The 26,012-nt window shown below is 47.9% G+C and overlaps 1 protein-coding gene across 1 annotated transcript in view; it reads left to right on the top strand.

The window, feature by feature from the left end:
* ALK (ALK receptor tyrosine kinase) overlaps window positions 1–26,012 on the top strand; it is a 742,529-nt gene that overhangs the window by 658,185 nt on the left and 58,332 nt on the right. Inside the window, exons 10-12 of the mRNA XM_069582903.1 lie at window positions 7,172–7,266; window positions 7,438–7,566; window positions 25,043–25,205. Coding sequence (XP_069439004.1) covers window positions 7,172–7,266; window positions 7,438–7,566; window positions 25,043–25,205 — 387 coding nt within the window. The remainder of the gene's footprint in view (window positions 1–7,171; window positions 7,267–7,437; window positions 7,567–25,042; window positions 25,206–26,012) is intronic.

Below are 26,012 nucleotides of genomic sequence, written 5' to 3'. Positions count from 1 at the left end.
CCTGGCATGCTGCAGTCCATGAGGTTGCAAAGAGTCGGACATGACTGAGTGGCTGAACTGATGAAAATACTCACATTACATACATTAAAAAAAAAAAAAAAGAAGATTGCACCTGACAAGTTTCAGTGACTTCCCCGGGGTCCCACCAAGTATACAATCCATTCTTTGTGTCACTCTGCCTTTTGAAACTCTATCTCCCTGAACAGAGCGCCAAGGCCACTTATTCCCTCTCATGAAGATACTTGTATCGAGTGAAGGGAGCCAGCAACCGCCCTTCCCCTGGATCTCCTCTCCATGGCAGGTGGGGGACGGGGGGCTGCCACCATCTCTAGCACCACCATCTAAGGCCTCAAGCCACAGGCCACACAGAAGCAGGAGTGGAGGATGAGGCCTGTGTTGGAAATGCCTGTGTGTCCCGACAAAGGCGAAGCACATAGCCCAGTATTTCTGAAATGAGAGGGTATGGGTGCTTGCCAGCTCTGGATGGCCCTCCAAGCCCCCAGTGGTTCCCAGGGCCTGGTTGTACTCCACCAGTAGTATGAAGGACCTATGTGCATACTCAGTTACTCAGTCACGTCTGACTCTTTGCCCCCGCATGGACTGTAGTCTGCCAGGCTTCTCTGTATATGGGGTTTTTAGGGAAGAATACTGGAGTGGGTTGCCGTTTCTTACTTCAGGGATCTTCCCAACCCAGGGATTGAACCTGCATCTCCTGCACTGGGAGACAGATGCTTGACCACTGCCGCCACCTGCGGTATGGAAGACGTAAGAGGATACATGATATTAATGAATTTCGATGGTTCTGCAAGGGATGGCAAAAAAAGTGATCTGGGAAGCAAGGGGCCCGAATTCCCATCTTCCCTTGGCTACTGTCTCCCTGTGTGACCTGGCAAGTCAGACGATGCTCCCAGAGGTCCCTGCCCTTCCTTCATAAGCTCTATTCTTATGCTGGCATCCCAGAGATAATCTAGCCTCAGTAACTCAGAAGAGGACATCCAGCCCAAGAAGCTGGCTCTCTCTCAAGTGTCCACACACACACTCTCTCTTTCCCTCCCTCTCCCCCTGGGAAAATGCATTAATTCTCCTTCCTTGGGACACATGATACCCTCAAGCTCGTGGGACAGGTATTTTTGTGCACAGGTACTTCCCCTGATGGGCCAGGGCTCCAGGAAGCAAGATCTCCCTTTCAGCTTTCCTCCTGAAAGCCTGGGGCCCAGAGAGAACTCAATACACGGGACCCAGAATGAGAGAGTGGAAGAGCAAACTGGGAACCAGCTAGCGCAGGGCTGCTCCCCGCCATGTGGTCTGGCAGAAAATCCTTGTTCCTTTTTGATGGGTGGCGTGCCAGAGCAAGTGTGAGAACCAGACTCGTAAGTGTCAGCCTCCAAAATGAGCAGAGACAGCACCTGGAAGGCTGGGACCGAGAACGTTGAAGAGTCTGAGTGATTCTCCATGCTTGCGCAGCCAAACTGAAAATTCATTTTCTCCCCTATTCCACTCCAAAGGGCTTCCTTACGGAAGCCAGATGCACTGTGAAAGAGCTCTGTGGCCCTTATTAGCCCTGGAATTGCTCTGTATTGACTACCCCCCGCCCCTGCCTCCCCTGCCAACCCTGTTCTTGGTTTCATTTTGCCCGGAGAGGAGACCAAGTCAGGAGATGGTGAATTACTCTGTGAGTGGGACCTTGTAGGGCAGAGGGATCTCCCAGTAATGACTCTGGCCTTGAATGTCCAGCCCACCCCTACTCTCCTGTGCCAGAGCCAAAGATCCCTAGCATCCGGGCACAAGAGCCCAGCCCTAGCCACTCTGATCCTGGCCAGGGCTGGCTCCAGGCCCCCAAGGCTGGCCATCAGCCCCTCCTCTTCCAGCGGTAACTGAAGTCAATTACACAGATAATAGGATGGGTGCAGAGGGCTTTGTCATCACATACATTATTCTAATAGAAATGCATACAGTGGCCCAAGCTTTGTGACAGTCCATTTTGGAAGACTTTTGCAGAGCAAATCAAGTGCACAGTGAGAAAACGGAGAAGCATTTTTCCTCAGCAGCACCTCCCCTTCCTATCCTAAGCAGACAGAGCCCAGATGAGCCCCAGCTGCAGAGAGGGAGGTGGCGCACTCTGCCTTCCAAGCACACTAAGTGCTCTACTGAGGAATCCAAGACACTGTGCCATCCATTAAATGCCTGTTACCCAGCCCGGCCATTCTTTCTAGTCTCCCTGCAAAGCCTCCCTACTCCCTCAGTCCACATTCAGACACACACCTTTTTGTCAGCTACTTAGAATCATTAAGGGAACTTAATTAGGTTTCTCAGTCCCTCAGGCTGGCAGGGTAGCAAATAAGGCATTATATCCACTGTCCATTAACAGTCTGATGCCTGAGCAGGATTGTGTGTTTTCTGAGCTCTATGTGAGTTGCCTGTGCATCGCCCAGGCAGAGATTGGCCCCATATGTTTGGGAGGCAACAAGTACCAAGGCCGCCCCTCTAAACCTGGCCCTCTACCCCAATGGCTAGCTTCCCAGAAACCTCCAACCCCCAGGTTAGTTTTCAACAGGGCTCTCTGTAAAGCTAAGAAGGATGGAGTCGGGATGTGTTCTTTATGCAAAGCCATGCTCCAACCAAGATCTCTAGCCAAGCGTGTTTTAGCAACAAGCTCCAAACGCCACTGGAAAAAGGCAGCATCACCCAGGCCATCAGAAGTGTCTTCTTTGGAGAAAGAGAAAGAGCTGAGCAGGTGTGAACCATGGAGGGGCAAGGAATGAGATCCCCACTGTGGAGGGCTGGACAGAGGGTCTCAGCTGCCATGTTCTGAAATGGCACAGCTCCGTAAAGGAGCTGGATGAGCACCAGGGAGCTGCCTCTTCCTTCTCCCTGACCAAGGTGCCCGTGGAGAGGGAAAGCAAGGCTCGGCCAACCATGAGGCTCTGCTTCCTTTCCCCACACAGAGCAAAGGCTTTGGGGCAGCAGAGTGACCTGTGCACATGTTAGAACCACCCAGCCCCTGCCATCTGGGCAGTAATGTGGCATGGGCCTTGTTCACCTCAGACCCAGAGCAGGCTGCCTGGTATGTGCAAAACCCAAGAACCAAGACCTTGGCTGGCTGTGCAAACTGATTTAGGGTCTGTACTTTGCGAGGGCTCAACAGTGAAGAGTAGTTAGACCAGAAAGACTCTGAGAGCCTTGAGGACTCCCACCATCTCCAGCAAGGAAAGCGAGCAAAGCCAGGAGCAGACTCTTCTTCACTTGTTGCTGTTTAGTTGCTAAGTCGTGTCCAACTCTTTGTGACCCCCTGGACTGCAGCACCCCAGGCTTCCCTGTCCTTCACTATCTCCCTGAGTTTGCTCAAACTAGCGTCTGTTGAGTCAGTGATGCCATCCAGCTATCTCATCCTCTGTCATCCCCTTCTCCTCCTGCCTTCAATCTTTCCCAGCATCAGGGTCAGTCGGCTCTTTGCATCAGGTGGCCAAAGTGTTGGAGCTTCAGCAGCAGTCCTTCCAATGAATATTCAGAGTTGATTTCCTTTAGGATTGACTGGTTTGATCTCCTTGCTGTCTGAGGGACCCTCAAGAGTCTTCTTCGGGAAAGACACACAATCTGATGCCATCCAAAGTAGAGAAGCCTGAATCTGGGTGGCCCTGATGGCCACCTGATCTCTTGGCCAGTTCCCCCACCAACAAGAAGCTCCCAGACTGGGTCTTCTGTCCCGTCCTGCCCCATCACCAACATCCCCAGATCCCTTTCCCAGACTGTCTTGCTTCACCCCTGCCCTCCTTTGCTTCCCAGCATGGCCCACATTTGCCCCACCCATCCCTTCCCTGAGTTTCTGGAGTCTGGAGCATTGGGGAAGAACTGGCAACATGGCCTCCTGGGTGGACAGAGGCAGCATCACATGTTTACATCTGATTCGGCATCTGATTGAGTCTTCCCTGATTGTTATGAGTGTTCCTGACTCAAAATATGTGCAATTCTCAGTGTCAATCAAACTCTTTTAAACAGCAGCTGCCACTGCCGTTGCCTTGCAGAGCACTTTAGAAACTCTTCTATTTAGAAACCGTTCGAGCACCAGCTTGCATCCTGCCATCCATGCTAAGAGGCCCAGGGGCTGGTTGAGAACTTTGCAGCTCTCAGTCACTCAATCATAAGAAAGAAGGCAGGAGAGGGGTAGGGAGAGCAGAGGGGCAAGAGGAGACGTGCATTTAGGGCAAGGGCTCAATTAGGGGTAACAGGGATTCTGGCCCTCGCCCCCATGCTCCACAGGTACCGGATGTCACTTGCTGGGGCACCTAAGGCCCTCCCGGCAGGTACTCCCATGATGCAGCTCAACAGTGAAACCAGTGCCTGACCTGGCCCCTTGGCCTCTGGAGGTCAGACTAGGAGATGACAACCAGAGTGGAGAACTGGGAAGGTGGACAGAGGACCCCTTCCCCACTGCTGTGCGGGAGCATCAGGCAGCTTGGCCTCCCTGCTCTTCCACCTGGGAGCAGGGTTCTTTCTGGTCAGCCTCTCCAAGTAGACCGAAGTACCTGTTTTCCTGCTGCCTCAGAGCTGTGTCTCCTTCACCCTCTGGAACTGCAAGACTGCACTATTAGAGCATGTGCTTGTCACTTGAGAATCCTGGGTCTGGCTGTGTCGGAGGGTTACACAGGCTCCAGTCCAGAGTCCATCTATACACCATGTCCTCTGGGGAGATCCAGGGAAACCATAGCTCTGACCTCACCAAGACTCTTGGAGAAATCCGATGCAGGGGTATGAGACCTACGGGCCTCTCACCATCTTTTCCTCCTTCCACAGCCCTCACACTGGAGCTCGGGGGGCCCTCTCCCGCTCTGACCCAACCCCCGGTCCAGCTCCTCTCCTGGAGACCCCCTCTGCTCACTGCTCTCCATCCCCATGTCCGCATATTTGAGTCCTTTGTTTCCTTCAGAACCAACCTGAGGACTACCTCCTCTGTGATGTGCTTGCACCCCCCAGCCTGGTGGGATGCCTCCTTCCTCTGAGCTCTCAGGGCACCTTACCTGCAGCTCTCGCGTGGTATCCACCTCCTTCTAACTGATTCTGCCCCCGTGGTCTCTCCCCTGGGAGAGAACTTGAAGGCAGCATTCCTGTCTGATTTCTTTTAAAATCCCTTAGAGATCTAAAGTAGGACCCAGTGGATAGACATGAGAAGTCTATGTGAAATGAAAATCCTTTCAGTGGGTGCTTTTCAAGGCCATAATGAAAGATGCCTCTCAGGGGCAAGTGCCAGGTGCCAACAGCTGACCAGGCAAGTCAGCTGGGTTCATGTGCTGCCCACACCTCATGCACAGTCATCCAGCCCAGGGGTCCGAGAACAGGCTTTGGGGATCCTCCACCAGGCATGCGTCTTTCCACACTCAGCCAACCACCAACCCTCTTCACATATCTGTCCTAATGGGGCTTGTGACCCTATCATGGGCAGTGTGGCCTGAGGGCACTGTAGGGTTGGCCATGAGTACAACAGACTTGGTCATTTCCTCTTTAGAACTGGCCAGATTGAGACCATCTAAGTGTGACTTTCAAATAAGAAGGACTGTTGGTGAGTGAGCAGATTTCATCTGACAGATGAAGGCATAGATGGAGTTACTGTGTACAAATGCATATTTAGATAGAAGTTTGCCTTTGATTTCAAGTCTTTCTCCCGCCAGAGACAGTAATTCTTCTCTGACCCCAGCATCTAACCCTTCTGCATGTGGAGAAGATGTCATCTGCTCATGGGCACAAGGGCGGGGGTGGGGGGGGTTCTACCCCTGTGGCCATTCACTCACTGACTGACTACTCTGCTTTAAATCTCTATAGATTTGCCTACTTTAAATGTTTCATATAAATGGAAAAATGTACATGAATAGGGTCATGAGGTCTTTAATTACTGTCTGGCCTCTTAAACGTAGTATGGAGCTTTTGAGACCCATCTGTCTTGTAGCCTATAACTACATGCTCAGTCACTCCAGTTGTGTCCAGCTCTGAGATTCCAGGCACTGTAGCCCCCCGGGCTCTTCTGTCCATGGATTTCTCCAGGCAAGAATACCGGAGTGAGTTGCCACGCCCTCCTCCAGGGGATCTTCCTGACTCAGGGATTGAACCCATGTCTTCTGCATCTCCGGCATTGCAGGCAGATTCTCTATGACTGAGCCACTGAGAAATCCCCACCTAGAACTACACCCAGTCCTTTATATCAGGGATAGCATTGCATTGTATGTGGTTCATCCAGTCACCAACTGATGGGCACTGGTTGTCTCTCTTGATATTTTAACATCCACACCAGAGGCCATGCATGTTTCTGCAGGTCCTCTAGGACTGATTTTCTGAAAGGTGGGAGAGTTTTTTAAGTTCTGAGGAAATTCACTTTACAGCAGGTCAGGCCTGGCTGACTGAAGTCTTCCAGGAGCATGACTTCCAAGGAAACAAATGAGTGAAAGGTATTTTCCATTTATCAGACTCTATAGCCTTCCCTGGCCACAGTTCCAGGATCTGACCCTCCAAGGGTGTGAAAGAAATGGAAAGAAGCAGTATCTCATGGGTTTACTGTTAACACTTACAGTCCACTCTATACTGCTTACAAACACCCCCAAATATCATAGTCAAATCACTTAATATTTAGCAATCAGTCAGGCACTGCACAGACCAACCCCAGTCATCTCTGATACTGAACAAGCCCCAGGTTTCTAGAGACCCCGCTTTGTGTGAGGAGTTAACCCTTCAGTTGCTGGATAATGAGGAATCAGGGGAGGCAGGGGCAGATCAGGCTACCTGAGGTAACCAATAAGCGCAGGACACATGGGGGACAGAGGCCTTTCTCAGTGGGCACAGTAGCATCTCAGTAGCTTAATAATGGCTTCAGCTCTGCCTGTGAGTACCAGAAGATATGGAGCCCAGCCCTCCCATCCACCCTGTCCACACAGAAAGCAGAACGAGTCTCCTCAGACTATTGGGGAGTCCTGGTCTCAGGCCCCAAGCTCCACATTTCATTAACCTGTAGAGCCGTCCCTCAGAGAGGGAAGTGCTCTTTGCTGTAGGGAGACACTTACAACTCCCCTTCACCGCCTCCCTGGAATTAGGCGAGCTGGGTCTTCACAATTAAATTGGGCAGGATGTTGAGTCCTAAGACGCGACACACCCCAGTCGTCCCTCACGTGTTTTCTTGACACACATGCAGGTTCTGGCTACAGATTGTCGCATGGTGGCGACAAGGATCCAGAGCCGTGGTGGCCTTCGACAATATCTCCGTCAGCCTGGACTGCTATCTCACCAGTGAGCGCTCCCTGTCCCCAGCACTTGTCCCCCAGCCCAGACTATCCCAGCCGCACCGTCCCTCCCCAACCCAAGCCCTGGCCTCTCCCACCTTCCCTGGGGTGTACTCCTCCCTGTCCCTTAAGCCAAACCTCCCTTAACTCAGCCCATGGACTCTTCTCTACTCTACAGTCAGCGGGGAGGACAAGATTCCACAGAGCACAGCACCCAAGTCAAGAAATCTGTTCGAGAGAAACCTGAACAGTGAGCTGAAACCCTGGGTGAACCCATCGAAAGAAACCCCTGTCTTTGACCCTACAGGTAAGAGTTCAACTCACATATCTGAGTGGAGTAATTTTTTGTTGCAAAAAGTAGAAAAAAATATATATGCTGTGATTGGGGTGGGGAGCTGCGTTTAAAGAATAAAATTGTCAACCTTTAGGAAGAACATCACCTACACCCTGGTTAGTGGGCTCCAAGAGGAAGCTGTTTCTCTGGGAAAATAAAGTTTCTGGAAGTTGTGCAAAGGAGCAACTGTCCTCCATGCTGGGGAAATACCCAGGCCCCAACGCAAAAGGGAGAAGCAAGCTGGCATCTGTTTCTCAGCTCAGTCCTTCGAAACCACTCCACACTTACTGAACAAAGCAAACTTTCCATTGATTTCTCCTCATAAAGAGGGTTGGGCCCAAGGTCACGGATATCTGTTGCACAAAGGCAGACTAGCTCATCAGTGGTGAAACCCCTAAAGCTTCAGGTTCAATGAATTTCCCCAACGCTTGGCTCCCCTTTGAAGCTGTTCAGTTCAGCCTCCCATGGGCTGGAAGACCTCTCATGGGCCCTTGCTGCCTCAAACACAGGGGTCTTCAGCATCTGGCCCTAAACCATGGATGTGACTTCTCAGGTGTTCTGTACCAGGAGGAAGTCTCTTGGAATGAGTCTCCAAACCCAGTATGAGGTTGGTCAGAGATTATTAGATCTGTGAGAAGATTATTAGAAGATTATTAGATCAGCCCCAGAGAAGCTGATGAAGGCCACTCAGCCCAACACTAGCAGGTCGAGGGGATCACCCAGGGGGTGCTGGTGCATGGAGGTGTGAGGCTCCGTCCAGCATGAGTAACTCGGAGAGGCAGGGGTACAGCCACAGTCCACCCATACTCTCTTTCCTGTAAAAGGTAATTCTGTATTAAGATAGCAAGAGATAAATGATAGTCTCTAATTTCTACTTTTAATGTGAAATCTTTGTTGAGTGCAAAGTACAGAAAAAGAAAGTAAAGGCTATGTCTTTTCACTAAATTCACTGACCCTCAACTTATTAAACAAATATTATTAGCTTTGCTTTGTCTTTGAAGAAAGAAACCCTTTCCTTTCCTCCCCCTAAAATGCTGTCTCAGGATTAACTCTCATCCCTTCCAGTTCCCACCGGATCTAATCCAGCCGCGAAACCAGAGGAAAGAGTTTGCTGCTTTTCCCATCACCTTCCCTCTTTCCTCCCTTCACCTGAGCTAGAACCTCAAAAAACCTGGTCTTTTTTTTTTCATGCATCAGGGAACCTGGTCTCCTAAACCATGATCTCTACTTCCTCCTCTGCTCTGTGGTTTGCAAAAACATCTAACATGATGGGGGCAGCTTTCTATTAATCATTCAACACCCTCCCCACCCCTCATCCCAGCAACTCACCTCCATAGCCCTTGGTTAACCACTGCTTCCCTGTGATAAATACAGGACATGCCCAGCAAACATGACTACGAGCCCTGCTTCTCATCACCACCAGCCCTGATTACATAGCAGCGGCTCCAGAAACACTTATTGATTGACTGTAGGTGATTGATGCTTGAGCACAATCCTCCAATGTCAGCAGCGCCTTCCTCGCAGCCAGCATTTAGGAGGCAGCCATCCACCCTGCCTGACTCCCAGGTTTATTGCCATGTAACTCCCACTGGCCCTAAAAGGCTGATCAGTAACGGTCTGTCCAGTGCCCACTCAGACTAATGAAATCTCGAAGCGGCTCAAAAGTGGCAGTGCCCCACCACCACCTCCAAATAAAACTAGGAGAAAGTGGATGCCTGAGAGGGTGGAGATACCCAGGGCTGGAACACGACCTTCGTCAGCTGCCTGACCCCAGCCTCAGGGCAGGAGTGTCAACAAGTGGCTGTGGGTCGGTGTTCTGTCTCTAGACCCCTTCCAGGGTGACCCCAACTCAAAAGGAAGAGGACGCTGAGGCAAACACGTTCCCAAGCAGCCTTAGTAGCCTCCTCGGGCAGGTTTTAGAGAACCGAACAGAGCCTGTGCTTCCCCAGGAGCCCACTGCCACATCAGAGAGCAGCTCAGGTGAGCGAGGAGCTGAGGCGGGCTCCTGACACCCCTTCCCAGCTGTGTTCCTGTAGCAGGAGGCATCTCCCCATCTGATGGGCCTGCCATGGTGAGGGTGTCTGTCTTCATCTGGAGGATTAATGAGGGGAGAGGGAGCAGGGCCTCCTTTCCCTGCCTTCTGCACGACAAGGTCCACTGAACCCTTTGGAGTGGCACTTAGCCAGGACCCAACTTCATGGTCAGGGAAAACAGGCCATCCCCTGGGTTCATGCACAGGCCCACCCTCTTGGCTTTCATCTAACCTCCCCTCCCAACACAGTTCTTGCACACTTCCTCTGTGGGCAGTCCAGACTGAAGAGGCAGAGGGAAAGATCAGTGTATATGGGATATTGGTGAAAGGGGGTACATGCAATTGGGCACACATTTCTGTAGGTCACCGCTAGGCTCGTGAAGGTTACTGGTAGCCACAAGGAGTAGATGTCACCATGAAAGATTTTAGTGCTTTTTTTAGATGTGATGAAATGCAAGAACTGGGCTCATAAAACCTTCTCCTGAAAATACCTAACTATCTGATGGCCTGTCCTGCCACCTTTTCCAGAGCACAGTGTCTCATTCTTGATCTCCACCCTGAACTCCTTTCAGGGACTGTTAAAGGTCAGCAGTTGCAGCAGCTAGTGATGTGACCCTTGTAGAGGTAGATGGCAAGTGCCAATCTGTAGATGACAAGCTTAACCTAACTCAGAGTTTCTACCCAGGGAGGGCCTCTGGAGAGAAAGTGGGGGCTGAGGCTGGGGGGGAAAGAAAAGGAAAGAACAGTCAGTGAGTATGATTGCCTCTGGGCTGGCGGGGGCTCCCGTGCACTGACCCTTCTAGCCCTCACTCCAGCCCAGGGCCCGCTGCTGTTGTTAGCACTGCAGGGATAAGGGAGGTGATGGGGAGGAACATAAGCATTCCATACAGCTGGTGGGAAAATGAGCCAGGATGTGGCCCTGAAGTCTGCATCCTTCAGCCAACTGAACTACTTTGGTATCCTACTCCCTCTCAGAGATCAACACTCTACATGGAAAAGAGCTGGGAGAGCGTCCCAGACAAGAGGCCCTGTATGATCAGTAAACAAAGCAGCTCCCAGCCATCCCTGTAAAGGACGGAGGAGGCTGGATAATAAGATTTTCTCCCCAAAGTTCAGCGCTGTCAGTTTCTGCTCGACTGGAACAGAGGTGGCTGGTGGCATTTCATCTCTCCTTCTGGCAGGCATTAGAGCAGCTCCTGGAAACGCAAAGGCCAGTCGGGTCTTCCAAAAACCATCACTCACAAAGCTCCCAAATTTCTAAACACACCTCACATCCTCCAAGCCAGCCCTTCCCTCTGATGAGGGCCTAACTCTCTGGGTCTGGAGGTTTCCTCTCCCCCAGCCCATGGGGCAGAGCTGAGCCACTGGAGCATCCAGGCAGGAAAGAGCCTGTCCAGGTGCTTCATGGAACCTTCTCAGAAGCTTCTGAGTCACTTCAGCTAATCAGATGAAGAAACTGGGAGAGAAAATGGGGCAAGTATTAAGGCTGGGAAATTACATTTGTCAGCTTTGCACATAAAATTACACTATCCAAATGGTTGGGATAATGCGATCATGGGTGCAGAGCTCTTCTCTTCCTCCCTCTCTCTGCCTGCTCCCCACCCGGCAGTAATGAACATTAGGGGTGAAGAGGTGCAGGCAGGCTCTGTCACCTTCTCTCTCTCTCTCTAAAAGCCCAGATAAGGATAGGCAGGATCCCCACCCCCCCCACCCCCCCCCCACCCTGGGCCTGAGGACCCTGCCTCAGCTTTCTAACCTCTCTCTCCTTCTGTGAGCTTACATGTTATGTAGGAGGGCAGGATGGAATCATCTCAGTTTATATGAGAACCAGCCCAACCTATAAGTATCCATAACTTGCAGAATCCTGGCTTCAAGCCAAAGTCTTGCCTCTGAGTTGGCTGGTGACAGTTGGTTTACTGTTTTCTGAGTACACATCTCTTGCCAAAGGTGGTGGGGGGAGGGATGGCAATTTAAAAGGAGTGGAAAAGAGCATTGGACCAGGAGTCAGAACCCTCAGCTGGCCTACACTTGCTGGCCTCCACTGTGCTTCTGGGGCAGGGCTCACCTCTCCCTGGCCTTCCGTCCCCTCATCTGATGGCTGATGCCTGTCAGCAAAGCCCCAAGTAACAGCTCGTGTTTGCGGGGCCAACACAAGCACAAACAGGCTAAAAATCTGCTGCATTTAAAAGGCAGGGTTAAAGTAGACTGTCTCCAGGCCCCTCGTCATCCCCAGCTCTGTGGTTCTGCGGGCGGAAGGGACAGAGTATAAGCGAGCCAGAGCTCACTAACCCATGGCACTGCTAACGTGCCCAGAAGTGAGGGTGACAGGCTGTCCACACACACGCTCCTATGACTCAAGGACAGATGCCAATTCCAATGAGAAAGTTTTATGTGTTTCACATAAATTGATTGGGTCTATTTCTGCTAAACGCATTATCCATTCACCACAGAACAACTATTAGAGTTAATAGAATTTGTAGCTAGAGCCATTATGCTCCAAGCAAGCCCTTCTGGGGATGACAGCATTATTGGAAGGCAAGCCTCACAGGGCCCGCCTCCCTCACTCAGAACTGTCTTTTCACTCACTGGGGGTCTTTGTTTCCATCAGAGCCTTCCACACCCCAGCCCTGCAGGCCCAGTAAAAAACACCTATCTAATCTGGTTCCAGAAAATCCTGTTGTCTTGTCACCTGTGGGCACTGCCGACAACCTCGTGCCAGGCTGGAGGCAGAGACGAAGCTGGGACCCCTGTGTTAACTGTGGCTCTTTACTATGTGCCAGTTTTGAAGGCAGGAGGCCCCCAGAGAACTGGGAGGGAGGCAACAAGTAAGGGTAGAAGCCCACTCACTCCAGGGGGGCCCAGGATTAGACTCCTGGTCTCATTGCATCGTTAATGGAAAATAACCAGTGACCATCTGGGAGTGAAGAATGTAGAAGCGAGCAGGCCGGCTGTTGGGGACCTAGATCCAGCCCAGGGTTCATCCAGGTGTGTTCTCACGTCATCTGTTTCATTCACCTGGCAGGGTGAGGGGGCACCCACGAGTGCTCCTGGTTAAAATGCAGATCCCTGGGCCCAGCAGACCTGTAAAATCATCATGTCTGAGGATGAAAGGGCAAACGCTGCCTTTTTAACAAACTCACAAGCAAATCCTGGTTTAAAACAGAGTTTAGGAGCCCCAGACCACAGCCTGACAACCTCGATACAGATAGGTATGGACCTGGAGATGGGGAGGAGGCAGGCTCAGAGCCATACAGCCCGCTCCGAGGGTTTAGTTCTCAGGCAGCAAAGGCCTTGCCTCCTGTGTCTCCTCTTCACACAGCAATAATAACCACGATCCCTGAGCACCGCCAGGTGCTGGAAGTATGCAGGATTCTTTCATATGCATCGTCTCATTTGCTTGTATGATGATATTATCCCCCACTGACAGTTGAGGAGCATGATGTCCGCAAAGAGGAAGTAACTTGCCCTAAGTTATGCCAGTTGTGTAAAAGGCTAAAGAATGTTTCTTTAAAATCACGTGAAAAATAAAAGTTTCCTAAGCCAGATAACATTCGGAAGGGCAAAGTTTCCTTAAAGAAACCTTAAAAGGAATCCCACTGTTGAGTGGGTCTCCTGGAGGAATCACTCTTCTCTGAAACACCCTGAACTGAAAATGTCAGTTTTTGTTTAAACAGAACATAGAGGCATCTTCACTAACATGCACAACAGTGCAGCAGGCGTACAATGCACTCCCGCACATGTAAGAAAGCTGACCGTTGCAGTCAACTGGCGTCTTTCCGCGTACCCCAGCCTTCACAGGTGCACACGAAAGGCGATTCTGTTGGCACTCGTTCGGTTGGAGGGAGCACCTGTTTGAGAGTTGGGCAGATTCTGTAGATATAATCCTTGGAAACCCTTCTGTCACTGGCCGTCTCCCTGCTCAGCTGGCCTGCTGTTAAGCCATGTGCTGCGAGTTCTCTCATTCACTAATTTTAGATTATCACCTATTTATAGTCTGCTGTGATGATGCAGGAATCACGAGCCCTAACAAGACCCATGGGTCCTAGTCACTGCAGCAGCTTCGGCGCCCTTCCTGTTAGGTTGTCATGCTTCATTTGGGCACAGACTCCTTTCACCAGGAGCCAGCATGGCCATGCTCCAGGGAGGCAGGTGGCGTGGAACTGACTCGTGACTCAGCACTCATGATCCCTGCTACTCAAGTCCCTCCCAGAGTAGTCAGCATCCCCAGGAGGTGGCCGACACCAAAGCCCAGGGGCTGCTTGGTGGCTAAAGGAGAGGCAGCACTTCCGCAGGGACCTGGTGATGGTGGAGGGGGGCACCAAAGCCTGGAAGAGAGGCTGAGCTCCCTCCCTGGGCAGCGGAGTCTCATGGGTTTGCAGACGCCCCCTTTCCTCTGCGTACCTGTGTCTCCAGCTACTCAGTACACTTGGGGTCACTTATATGATCCTTACAGCCTTTCCCCTCACCCAGTCCCCCAGGATAGATTTCACTATTCGGGTCCCAACTCTGCCACTTACTTAAAGCCATTCCCTTCTCCTTCCTGTGCCTTTGTTTCTTCACATTAAGAAAAGTGGAGCTTATGTTCTTCGGGCTTCCATCGCACAGGTCCGACGAAAGGTTCACATGAGTGAATCGGTGTCAAGGGCTTAGAGAGGTGCTTGACCCAAAGTGCACTGCATGAGCTGTCGTGATTTTCCCATTCTAAAACTCAGGAGACATAATCAGAAGGGTTATGCCACCTGCCCTACCTGTCAACTGCAGAGCCAGGGTTCCCACTAAGTCAGCTCACCCCGAAGTTGTCAGCTTCCGTGCACATTAGGAACAATCCCAAACACCACACAGCTGCTGACCACGGTTAGGGAGATGCTCCTGCTACATCCAGACTGGCTACATCCGTCTTCTCTTTCCACTTCTCTTACATTTCCACTCAGAAATGCAACTGAGTGTTCAACACAGAAGACATCATTGCTTTCTAGTTAATGTGTTCACAGAGCCCTGAATCAGTCCCAGGGGGAAAAAAACAGTCACACGAAGCTGAGTTTAATTTAACAAGTCTGTATTTGTGCCTGCTCTGTATCAAGCCCCTTGCTGGGTGCCTCGGGGCCTGCAGCTGGGAACAATCCAAAGTGCCCCTCATGGAAAATACACCACCCAGAGCTGGGCCCACATAAGCCTGACAGGAAGCCACTGCTACCCCAAAGCAGGGAGTCTCCAGGTCCCTTTCCAGCATCCTTCTTGAGCACAGCTAGTAATCAGACGGGTCCCCCAAGCCCTGGCTCTGACTTTATTCTGCCCTGTGGTGCAAAGTTCTCTATTCAAGATTGGAGCATTGCCAATTATGCTGAACTGAGCATTATTTTTGAAGCGAAATCCAGTGTCAGTTGAGAAAGCAATGAATCAGTAGTGGATTCATAACTTCCCAATAACCTTCCGACCCTGGGCCCCACTGGAAAAATAGTGCAGCAGCATCCAGCTCTGACAGACTCAACAACGCCTCAGGAACCTCCAGTCTGACGTGATGTGCTGGTTGGCATTATAACGAAGCTGCAGACAAAACGCCTTCACACCATCCCGCGGCCCTTTTAGCAACAGAGAGGACCCATTGCCTTTCTCTCTCTTCTTGGCTGGCCTGAGAAAACATGTTGTTTTTTCCCATTTGTTTCAGTGAAAGGTTATATAAACGGGAGACAATAAATGATCCGGGAACTCCGATTTCAGCACGCCTTAGCATCGTTTAGCTCCAAGACCAGCAGGACACAAAGGCCCCTCCATCAGTGCAGATGCATTAAACACTTGTTATTTGGGAAGCCCACTTTTAATTACCATCCTTCCTTCAGACTTGCTGGTTCTGCCTGCAAAACAACCCCACGTCCCTTCAGAGCCTATTTAGCTCTTTGCTTTTTGCAGCAAAACTTCAATGATCCTGGACAGAAAGACTTTTTTTTTATTTGTTTGGGCACAGAACTGAACAGAGAAACTATGATAGTAATGCCTGAAATGCTAATGCTAGGTCCCAAAAGTCAGCTCCTCTTTGCCTGCCCCTCCATTGCCAAGAAGTGTAGGCTTCACTGATTCAGGGAAGAGAGAGAGAGCACAGAGAAGAACTCCTCCAAGCTGGGTGCTCACAGAAAAGAGGAGGCCAGAGAAAGCACTGGCTTCTGGGGAGGAATTTGGGTTATGCGGATAGTTATCTATTGCTCTGTATCAAATTACCATAGACACAGTGGCTTAAAACAACACAGATTTATTATATCAGTTTCTGTGGGTCAAGAAACCAGGTACAGCTTAGCTGGGTCCTCTGCTTCATAGTTTCTCATAAAGTTCTGTAAGGTGTTCACCAGGGCTGGGTCTCATCTGAAAGCTCAACTAGGGAAAGAATTATTCCCAAGTTCATGTGGTTGTTAGTAGTTCCTGGAGAAGCTGTTGATGAAAGAGAGAAAGAGAGACAGAGAGAGTATAGGGAGTCTGCCAGCAAGATGGAAGTTACAATCTTATCACATAGTCGTGGAAATAATATCCCATCACCTTTGCCATATTCTTTTGGTTAGAAGCAACCAAAAGTCTTGCCTGTACTCAAAGGGAGGGGATTATGCAAGGCTGTGGCCACCAGGAGGTAGAGATCATTCGGATCCCCTAACAGCCTACCTGCAGTGGCTTTTGTATGTGGGAGAGCAACCAGTCACCAGGAAGCTCTGAGAGTTCATTGTGGATTCTGATGGGCCAAAATCTTGGCAGCAATCTTAAGCCTCTCTGTTCAATATTCCATAGACACTCAAATATCACAAAGTACCTACTGAGTGCCAATCCATGGCCAGATGGAAAATGAATCAGAAAGAATCCTAGAGACCGTGGTTCCAGCTAGGGGACTTCAGGAGAGTCAAATATTCTCAGCCCCAGTGTTTTCTTTATCCCTAAAGTAGGAATAATAATTACCTGCCATGGTTCTTTCTCAGAGCTGGCTATTGTGGTGAGCAAATGAGATCATTTGCTCTGAAAGGTATAAAAGACTGTACTAATATAAAGTGTGTGATATTATTTTTAACATTATCAAACTATATTACAGAAAAGATTGGGCCAATTCACTTCTCCTTCATAGACTGCCTTCTGTACATTTTCAGTTCATTTATAATCCTCCTCCTCCACCTGTGAGCTGTGCAGCCTTTTATTTATACATAAATATATATTCTAGGCATATTTTTCCTTGTTTTTTGCAAAACTTTCAAATACATTTTAATTTTTGACCTCTTAGAACCAACCGTGTTAAGGGAAAAGGGGGACAGCATTTTGCATGTGGGATCCTTTTGTTCAATCAGTTCCTCCAACCCAGTTGATCGTCAATTTGTAGATGAAATCCTCACACTCTACTTCGGGGAAACACATAACTTGAGTGAAGACATAGAAGAATACCTCCAGAAGACCCACTCCTTAATACAAATTGAAAGAGGGTTTCTAGTCTTTCAAAGCTTGTCAGAGTCCCAGAAATAATGGGGACTCCAGAACTTTCTCCAGGACAGCTTTCTAAGCCAATCCAGGTGGTTGGGTCTGAAAGGCCTGATTTGGTTTTTATAGTGAATATTGACAGTGACTTTGTAATAATGTAATAACATATTTTATTCATTTAATTTTTATTTATTATTAAGTGACTGACAGAATAATCCAATTCTGGAATCAAGGCTCATAAGTAAGGAAAATAAGGCACAGCTTGGGCTTGTCCAGCAACACAACTGAAAGTCAGAAGAGCTCCCTGAAAAAGAGAAGCACTTCTTTTCCTTCACCCAGATTTCTGACTTGGATCCTACTAACTAATTCACTCAGTCTATCAGCCAATCAGCTCCATCAACCATGGAGCCAGGGGTATGTCCATACTGCTAAAGAGCAGGATTTGAGCATTTCCTTAGAGACTCACTTAAGCCCACTTAAGCCTCAGAACCAAACCCGCAGTGTGTAACCTCCATATGAGTGAGTCCACAGCACCCATCTCAATATCCAATACTTTATTAACACAGCTCTGGCCTGACGCCAACTCGGGAAATAACCAAATTAGCCCCGAGACCTCCCTTAACTTAATTTTTACAGTGCTGCTTTCAGGATAGTGTTTTTCCTGTGGCATTTCTTCTCTCATGGGTTACTCACTTTCCCTCAGGGAACAGAGGGTGGCTGAGAACACAGGCAGCCATCACAGGAGCCATTAAAAACTGCCTCAGATGGCTGGGTGTCAGGGCTGTTTAGGGTAATCCAGTCCTGAAAGCTGCTTTTATCTCAACAGCCCAGACTCGCTGCCCTGTTGATGGGGAGCTGGCTCATTCCAAGGTTCTTCATGAAGGGATGTCTGCTCCCAGCAGAAGGGGATATGGGCCTCTGATCTTTGCTCCCCGGGAGACCTCAGCTTCTGCAGGCATCCTGCCCATCCAGAAGGACTGTGTGAGGCACCTAGGAGACAAGGATGTAAAAGTGAAAACATCATTCTGTGAGCATGTTTAGTACGAAAGGCAGAGCTGCTGTTATTATTACCACTGTTACCCACTCCTAACTTCTCATCATCAAAACAGAATAAGAGAGAAATGACCAGGAAGCAATGCATGAACAAACAAGGGAGGGGTGTGTGTGTGTGTGTGTGTGTGTGTGTGTGTGTGTGTAGATGCAAAATAGTTCAGTGTGAGAAACAAGCTAGAACAACATGGAAAATTGATCAAATGAAAAAATGTTGTAAAAAGAATAAATGTGATGGTCCACTTTTCTCTATAATCACAAGTCAGTTGTTAAACTTTTGCCTGGTTGACCATCTTATGAGATGAGATAAAAGTAACAGTTCTTCCCCATTCCCTATCTACTGCTCTAACATGTTTTAAAGACACTAAACAAACCAGAGAGTGGGAGTGACCTATCAGTGTACTGTAATTCAATACATTGAAATAGAGGGCTAAAGAGCCCCAGCTCTGTTGGTGAAAAGTCACAACAACATCCTTTCATCTGAGGTTAGCAGATTCTTCTAGTACCTTCCACCATCCACCAAATATAAGTATCAAATGTGAATACATTCCAAAACCCTGAAATAAAGATTTTGTGCCTCTAGCTGCCCCTCAGTCTAATGCCCAGAGATTCTCTGTGCTTTCTCACACCCTCACCCAACACTAGATACCAAATAAGACTAATCATAGAACATCCTGAAGCCCTAAGAAAGTAAACCTGATAATAAAGAAAGTGAGTTAATAGAAAATATTTATGTCTGCAGTCATTTAGTAAAGGGTCAAATAGCCCCTAAGTCCAAATGGCACTATCGTGAAGAAGTTAAGTTACACTCAGTGGGCTGTATCGAAAAAAAAAAAAAAAAAAAAGGCAGAATATGATGCAACAGTAAGTCATAGACCACAGTCACTGGGGATGTCCCCGAGATGAAATCTGAAAAAAAAAAACCCTGCAGTTCCAAGAGTAGAAATAAAGGTGAGGACCCTGACCAGAGAGATGTCAAGTGATTCCTAAATTTAAAAACAATTTAAGCATCCTGGAATGATGCACAGCACCATTGGTGGTAACAGCATAGTTTTTTTTTTAACCTCTCTGAATCTCTATGCAAAAAATGAGCAAACGTATATCAAAACTGAAAACCCATGGATATTTACAGCAAAAAATTTTTGGTAAGGTAGTCCCTTCTAACTCCCAAATACTCACTCCCATGGGAGTGAGGACAAAGCAACATAAAGTGTATGAGTAACTAGAGAATATTCTAACTCCATTATCACTTTTGTTCTTGAGGAGCAAGATTTGCAGTGTGGAAAAATAAACACAGATGTAATATAGAAGAGATTAAATTAAAAACCCTCTAGTTCTGACTTTGATTTGGAACTGTCAGTGTAAACTCATGGATACTTTGTCATATAAATGTGTACACACACACACACACACACACACACACGTTTGTGTGCAGCCTATGTATTTCCTAGCTGTGTCCACTAAAAAAGCCTAGAAACAATCACAAACCCACTAGCAATAAGTGTCCATAGCACCCAGATTGTATACTTAACATGCTTTTTTCACTAAAAGAAACCAAAGTTTTTGAAAAATGGCTGAGCACAGGTCTGGGTAAGGAACATTTCTTCACACCAGATAGCAAGGGGCCAAAGGACACAGCTTAACTACTAAAAAACAACAACAACAAAGAACTCAGGAAGCTACCACTCACCAAAAATGTGATAGTTTGAGCTATTAAGAAATAATAATTATTAACTAAAACTCAAAATATGTTTAAACTCATGTACTCATAGTGATATACAAACAACTAGTCAATTTCAGAGCATTATAGATGACCAATTCATTACCTTGAATGCTCCAAAGAAGGAGAAAGAACGGAGCATTTATCTGCCTTCCCTACATGAACTGTATCACTGGGCAACCAAATAGTAGGTGAGAAGAAGCACCTCTTTAAGAATATATTCCAACTAATAAATATGGAAAAAGGATGAAATCTGAATATCATTATTTTGTAACTCTCAGTAAATAAACATATCTAGGCATTATGCTTCAACAACTGCTAACATCAAAAAAAGACAGAAATAATCAGACATTGATCTGGCATCTGGAGGGGGTTGCTGTTCCATTGTTTAAAGAGTTGAAATGTTTTAACCTCACAATAGCAACAGTATGTGTTATTATTTTCATTTTGCCCTGATAAGGGGAACAGCTGGTTAATTTTCATCACGTACTCACAAAAAGGGTTACTTTCTCCAATTTATAATAAAGAATAGCATCAGATACATTTATGGATGGCGAATGACTGTATTTGCTTGGATTTGGGGTCATTAGTTTAATGGGATCTACAGTGGCCATCAAAATGGTTCAGTATGCCACAGCTCCCATGAAGTTCAGCTCAGTCAACAAATATGGATAAAATTCAATTCCATGGGTCAGAATCAGAATAGTATAAAAGAGCCACAGGAGCCATTGAACTCACTTCCATGGCACAACCATATAGGCTTCGGCGTGAGGCAGACCCTTATTATTGTGATTAATAGTGATAGTTGAGAACTTATTTTCCTTTGTGTCATGCTTTATTTCTTTGCATTCAATTGAGCAGATGAGATGGCTTAGGAACAGTAATAAAACCAGCACAATCACTATCTAGCCTATTTTTTTTAACATTGTGCCGTATATTACTAATTGATTTGTTTCTTCTCAGAGGATGCTACAATATAGGTAAAATGAAACCCAGTGCTTAATGGATTTTTCTTTACTCAGCTGTCTATAACCAATCAGTATTTTGATGTTTGTGGGTTCTTTACACAATTTAGATGTGAGTGAGTATTAAACTAGGTTTCCAGTGTGTGGTATAAGTGAGAACAAGATAAAGCAGTTCTTTTTTCTCTCTTTCTCTCTCACACATAAATGAGTTTTAATAGAATAGTTTGGTTTTTGTTGTTGTTTTTTTAAGTAAGAGAAGAGGAAAGAGCTGGGCTTGTTTCCTCCCTGGCTACTTCCCTCCCATGCTTCCAATCCAGGATGCTCCTTGGGGGCCAGCTAATCCTCCTGCAGCTCCATGGAGCCTCTGGGATTAATGTAGACTCTGAGCTGGGGAAATGTGAGGACCCTTGGACTCTCAGATTGGCAGCTCACATCAAGCCCACCTCACTGCCAGTCTCACTATGACCTTGATCTTTTTAAAAACAAAGATTTTACCTCGTTGCTTTTTACCCAGTCCCTCTCATGTGTCTGCTGGTTGATCTTGTAAACACTCTAGTTACTGGAGTCTTTTGACACCCCCTGGCTCCCCATGACCTCTCGGGGGACCAGAGTCCTGACACTGATCACCTGCTTTCCCTGGTTTGTGCCTGTGACTCCAATACCCACACTCTGCTAGGCTAAGCCACTGTGGTACCTTCTAGAACTGAGGGTCTACCTACCACATGCCCTGAGCAACTCACCTCTCCCTTCATGGTGGCCTGCCTGCTCTCTGGGCCTGAGCAACCTTGTTGGGGTTTAACTAAGCCCTGGGCGCATGGATTTATAAGGAAAATAAAACCAGCCTCACAGAAAGTTTCCATGAGGATTTTATGGTAGTTGCAGCACTTTTTCAAGTCTTGAACTTAAACTCTGAAGATCCATGTTTCACTCCTAGCTTGACTGTTAATCCACTCTGCACACAGCAGTCTGGCTCTCCTGGGAAAGTTTTCACAAAATGCAAATATTGTCCTTCCTCCATATGAATCTGAATCTTCAGGGCCCTGGAACTGGTATTTTTAAAGGTCCTTAGGTGGTTTGGGAACCACTAAATTCAGAGATCTCCAGGGTCGTCCCATCTTGCTGTGGCATTCAATGGTGTCTGTGAGATTCCAGGCAGATGAGCAAAGAGAACCAACAGGATGAAGCTTCAGCAAGGCAAGCCATACACAGCAGAAGCAGGACAGCTCTTGTTCAATAAGCAATAAACTCAGAATCCCAATACCCCTAAGAAGTGCTGCTCATGGGACACAGAAATTAATTCCAAACAACCTTGGGCAGATTTATGAGAATCAGAGCCATCGAAGGGAGCAAAGAGGACCTCCATGCCTGAAAGGCTGTGAGCGCAACAGACCTCGGCTGGATGAATCATGGGTCTGACCTGGGATGGCGAATCCTCATTCTGCGGAATCCACTTTAGAAAGAATTCCCGCTCTGGACCTTTGCATCTGCAGTTGCTGCAAATGAAAACAGAATTTTGTGTATAGAAACCACCTGAGACTAATAATATATGTCCAATGAGTTGGGAAAATACTGTTCCTTTTATTGAGAAACAGCCTTAGAGTCCCTTCTTTATGGACTGAGGAATGTAAATCTTGAGACTGGGTGGCTCTGCTTTCCTACAGTCAAAAATTAAACAGGAAGTTACACACTTTATAAAGTATATTCTTTATGCATCTCTAATGCAAAATGTCCTTCTAAGCACTTTGCTTAGGTCATCATTTAATACTCACAGCACGTCTAAGTACTGGGTATTGTACCTCCGCTTGTTCAGCTTAAGAAACTGAGGCTCAGATAGGCTACAGAGTTTACCCCAGTTTTCACACCTCATCAGGGGTAAAATCCAATGAGAAAAGTTGGCCCATCTGGATTCAAAGCCCATGCCCCTCTTCCTACCTCATCAGATGCCCAACTTGACCAGGAAGTAAAAACCCAGACTGTCTGAGAACATCTCAGAACCTTCAGAACAATGTTAAGCGAGGCTGGCTTTAGAAGAGGTCCTGCTGAAGACAGATGCTCAGGTAGGGTGCCAAGTCCATGCCTTCTTTCAGCTGTCTTCCTCAGCACACTCTCCAGGGGGAAAAAAAAATATATGTATTTATGTCTGAATTCTTGGTTTCCAGGACCAAACTAACTAAATAAACCACCATGCTTCTGCCCCAGATTGACAAGGCTGCCCCCAAACCCAGGCTGCATGCTATAGGCACAGACTGACCTGCAGAATAGACTTGGAGGAGCTAGAGACCATGGGGTGGAATGGACTTTTAAACTTCTTTTCTGAGCTTTTCTTTTTCTTCCTGCTCCTACCCTCATCCCCAGTTCACTGAGTTTAAATTCCTAGGTGCTGTTGGCAGGGGGATCCATATTCACAGAAACCCTGGCCACATTTCCCATTGTCAGGAACAGCACCAGCCTTGGGTTGTAGGCAGGAGTCAGCAACATAGCTTATTACATTTTTAGAGTTTTAGATTTTATAATAACCTTTCATACACCTCATTTCCCTTTAATTCTCATACCAATCTAGCCCCTTTCACAGACAAAAAAGAAGATGATCAATGTCCCATAGTCAACAAGTGATGAGGCTGCTCCCAAGCCCAAATGTTCTTGCTGATTTCAGAGTCCGTGACCTTACCACATCTCCCCCGGCACAGCCCACACGTGTAATTTGAGCACTGGAGAGGGTGAAAGGTCAACTGGCCGTGACAGCTCTGCTGAAAAGCTTCCAGTAAAGAGTCAGTCCTTTGAATTAACAGATTACCCCCTTACAATGCAAACAGATGAGAAAATTAACACTCAAGCATTCACACCAAAGATGAATGGATTCATCACCTTCTTGCCCTTGAAACGGCCTTCAGAAACCAAATAGAAATCAACATCTTTCTTTGGAGAAAATGAAGCCAAGAAAAGCCCTGAAGGCTCAGTATTGAGTAGCTGTGTGTGCACTGGAACCTCAACTAGAGCTTTGCTCTCCTGACCCCGAGCTGGGGCAGCATCACAAAAGCCCACCGCAACCAGCCGGGTTTTTAGATTATCAAAACTGCTCCCATGTAATCTCAATCTGATTGATGATAATTAGCAACCCAAATTAACCTTTCATTTTTTTCATCAAGTTCGTTGAAAGTCATCAAAAGAATTTTATGTTTTAGCGAACAAAGCTATATACACCCAAATTAATTTTTTCATAATTTTCTGTAGGAAGGATTCAACTTCATCTCTTTAAAGGGAAGTAATTTCTCCAATCTTATAATGAGATTTTTGTATTTTAAGTAAAAGTAACTTTATCAAGAGCACATTTGGGGGAAGTCTTTATAGGTTTAAACATGTTAGAATTCCCGCCAGGATGAAATCTGACAATTCTCCAAGGTCCAGCCTGACTCAAAGATAAAATGTATGGAAGGAAGTGGCCCAGCGGCTGTGGAGGGGTGGAGGTGTGCTGAGTATTCCTGAGACCCCCCTGAAAGGCCACTGGAGAGCATTGGGTGCTCTGGGTGAGGACAAACCTCCAGACAGCGGTGAGGGGCTTGGAACAGGAGGACATGCGCCAGAGGCACAAGTGATCATTTCCTATTTTTTACATTAAATAGAGAGCACAGAGCTGTTTCCAATGTGTTTCCAAGCCCAACCAGTGAGAGGAAGGATGGCATGGAGCTGACTCTGTGCCCAGTTTACTCTTTTGAACTTCTTCAGGCTGAGAGGATCCTGTATGCAGAAGTCAGGTTAGATCCAGTCACAGTAGCACAGGTTGAGCACCTCTTGTTTGCCTAGCACTGTCCTGGACCTGGTGAGAACCAGGAGAGGACCTAGCCTCCGCTTGTGCCTGTCTCACCTGAGAGGTGTCTTCTCTCCCTCCTCAGAACTCTCACGGTGCAGAGCTAGCTGGGCCCTTCTGTGACTCTTTTTCCCTGACTGGCCTGTGTTGTTGTATCCCTTTGGGTCTCCTTTTAGTCACCTGTAAGTCTGTGAAGGCCAGGGTCCAAGTCTGTTCCATGTGTGTGTCTCTACCTCTGGTCCAGGGCCTGGCACACAGCAGATCCTCACAGAAGCTTCCAGTTCAAATGACTGATTAGTGTTCCTTGCCCCAGCCTTGGTGCCATCTTGGAACAGGGGCTTGGCACCATGGAGCCAACAGCTCAGAGGCAGCGAGGGAGACCCCTGGAGAAGGGAGGGCCAGGCCAAGTGAGTGATTGCCTTTCCTCTTGTGTGCAGTTCACTGGCTGTTCACCACATGCGGGGCCAGTGGGCCCCACGGCCCCACGCAGGCCCAGTGCAACAATGCCTACCGGAACTCCAACCTGAGCGTGGTGGTGGGGAGCGAGGGCCCCCTGAAGGGCATCCAGACTTGGAAGGTGCCAGCCACCGACACCTACAGGTGGGTATGGAGGAGGGGAGGGTCAAGGGCAGACCCGCTCTCCTGAAGAGGACTGGGGTCCTGCCTGTGGGTGCATGCCTGACCCACTGGGCTGCCCAGGCAGGCCAAGGCCAGAGGCTCTGGCCCACACTGGAGGTGAGGGCTGGAGACGGGAAGATTGGGGATAATGGAATATGGCAGGAAAGGTAGCTATGTCCTCTGTCTGCCAGGCACCCACACCACAAATGGTCTGAGACGATATGCATGCATGAGCTAGCTTCAGAGTGTTCTCTAGTTTTATTAATAATTATAATTTGAATGGGCTGTTCTTTGACTATTACTTCATGCTGTTCGAATGAGGCAATAAATGTCAAAATGTTTGGGAAACAAAAGTATGATGCACATGAAAGATGTTTCTTATCCTTGAGCCTCCTTTCCTGGGCCTTCATTGTTTGCTAGTAAAGTGACTATTCTTGAATTCTCATCCCAGGCCCAACCCCCACCTTAGAGCATTCCACTAGAGCAAGGCCAGGCTGAGGGAGGCCCAACTCCAGCAGTAGGCAGCTAAGCCAAGCTAATGGCAAGGCTTCTAACCCTGAATGGACATCAGAATGACACAAAGGCCAGTTATTTGCATGAACGATGGCATAATTACGCCTTTTATTTAAGTAGCCCAGCCATGTGCTGTACAAGGCCCAGACTGCTGGCCCTACTCGCAAAGTAAAAAAATGAAGGTGTTAGTCACTCAATTGTATCTGATTGTTTGACTCCTCTGTCCATGGGATTTCCCAAGCAAGAACACTGGAGTGGGTTGCCATTTCCTTCTCC

Source organism: Ovis canadensis, chromosome 3 (assembly GCF_042477335.2).
Source record: "Ovis canadensis isolate MfBH-ARS-UI-01 breed Bighorn chromosome 3, ARS-UI_OviCan_v2, whole genome shotgun sequence".
NCBI classification, from domain to species: domain Eukaryota; kingdom Metazoa; phylum Chordata; class Mammalia; order Artiodactyla; family Bovidae; genus Ovis; species Ovis canadensis.
Note: the sequence above shows the minus strand (reverse complement) of the source record. Positions and strands in the feature narration are given on the sequence as shown.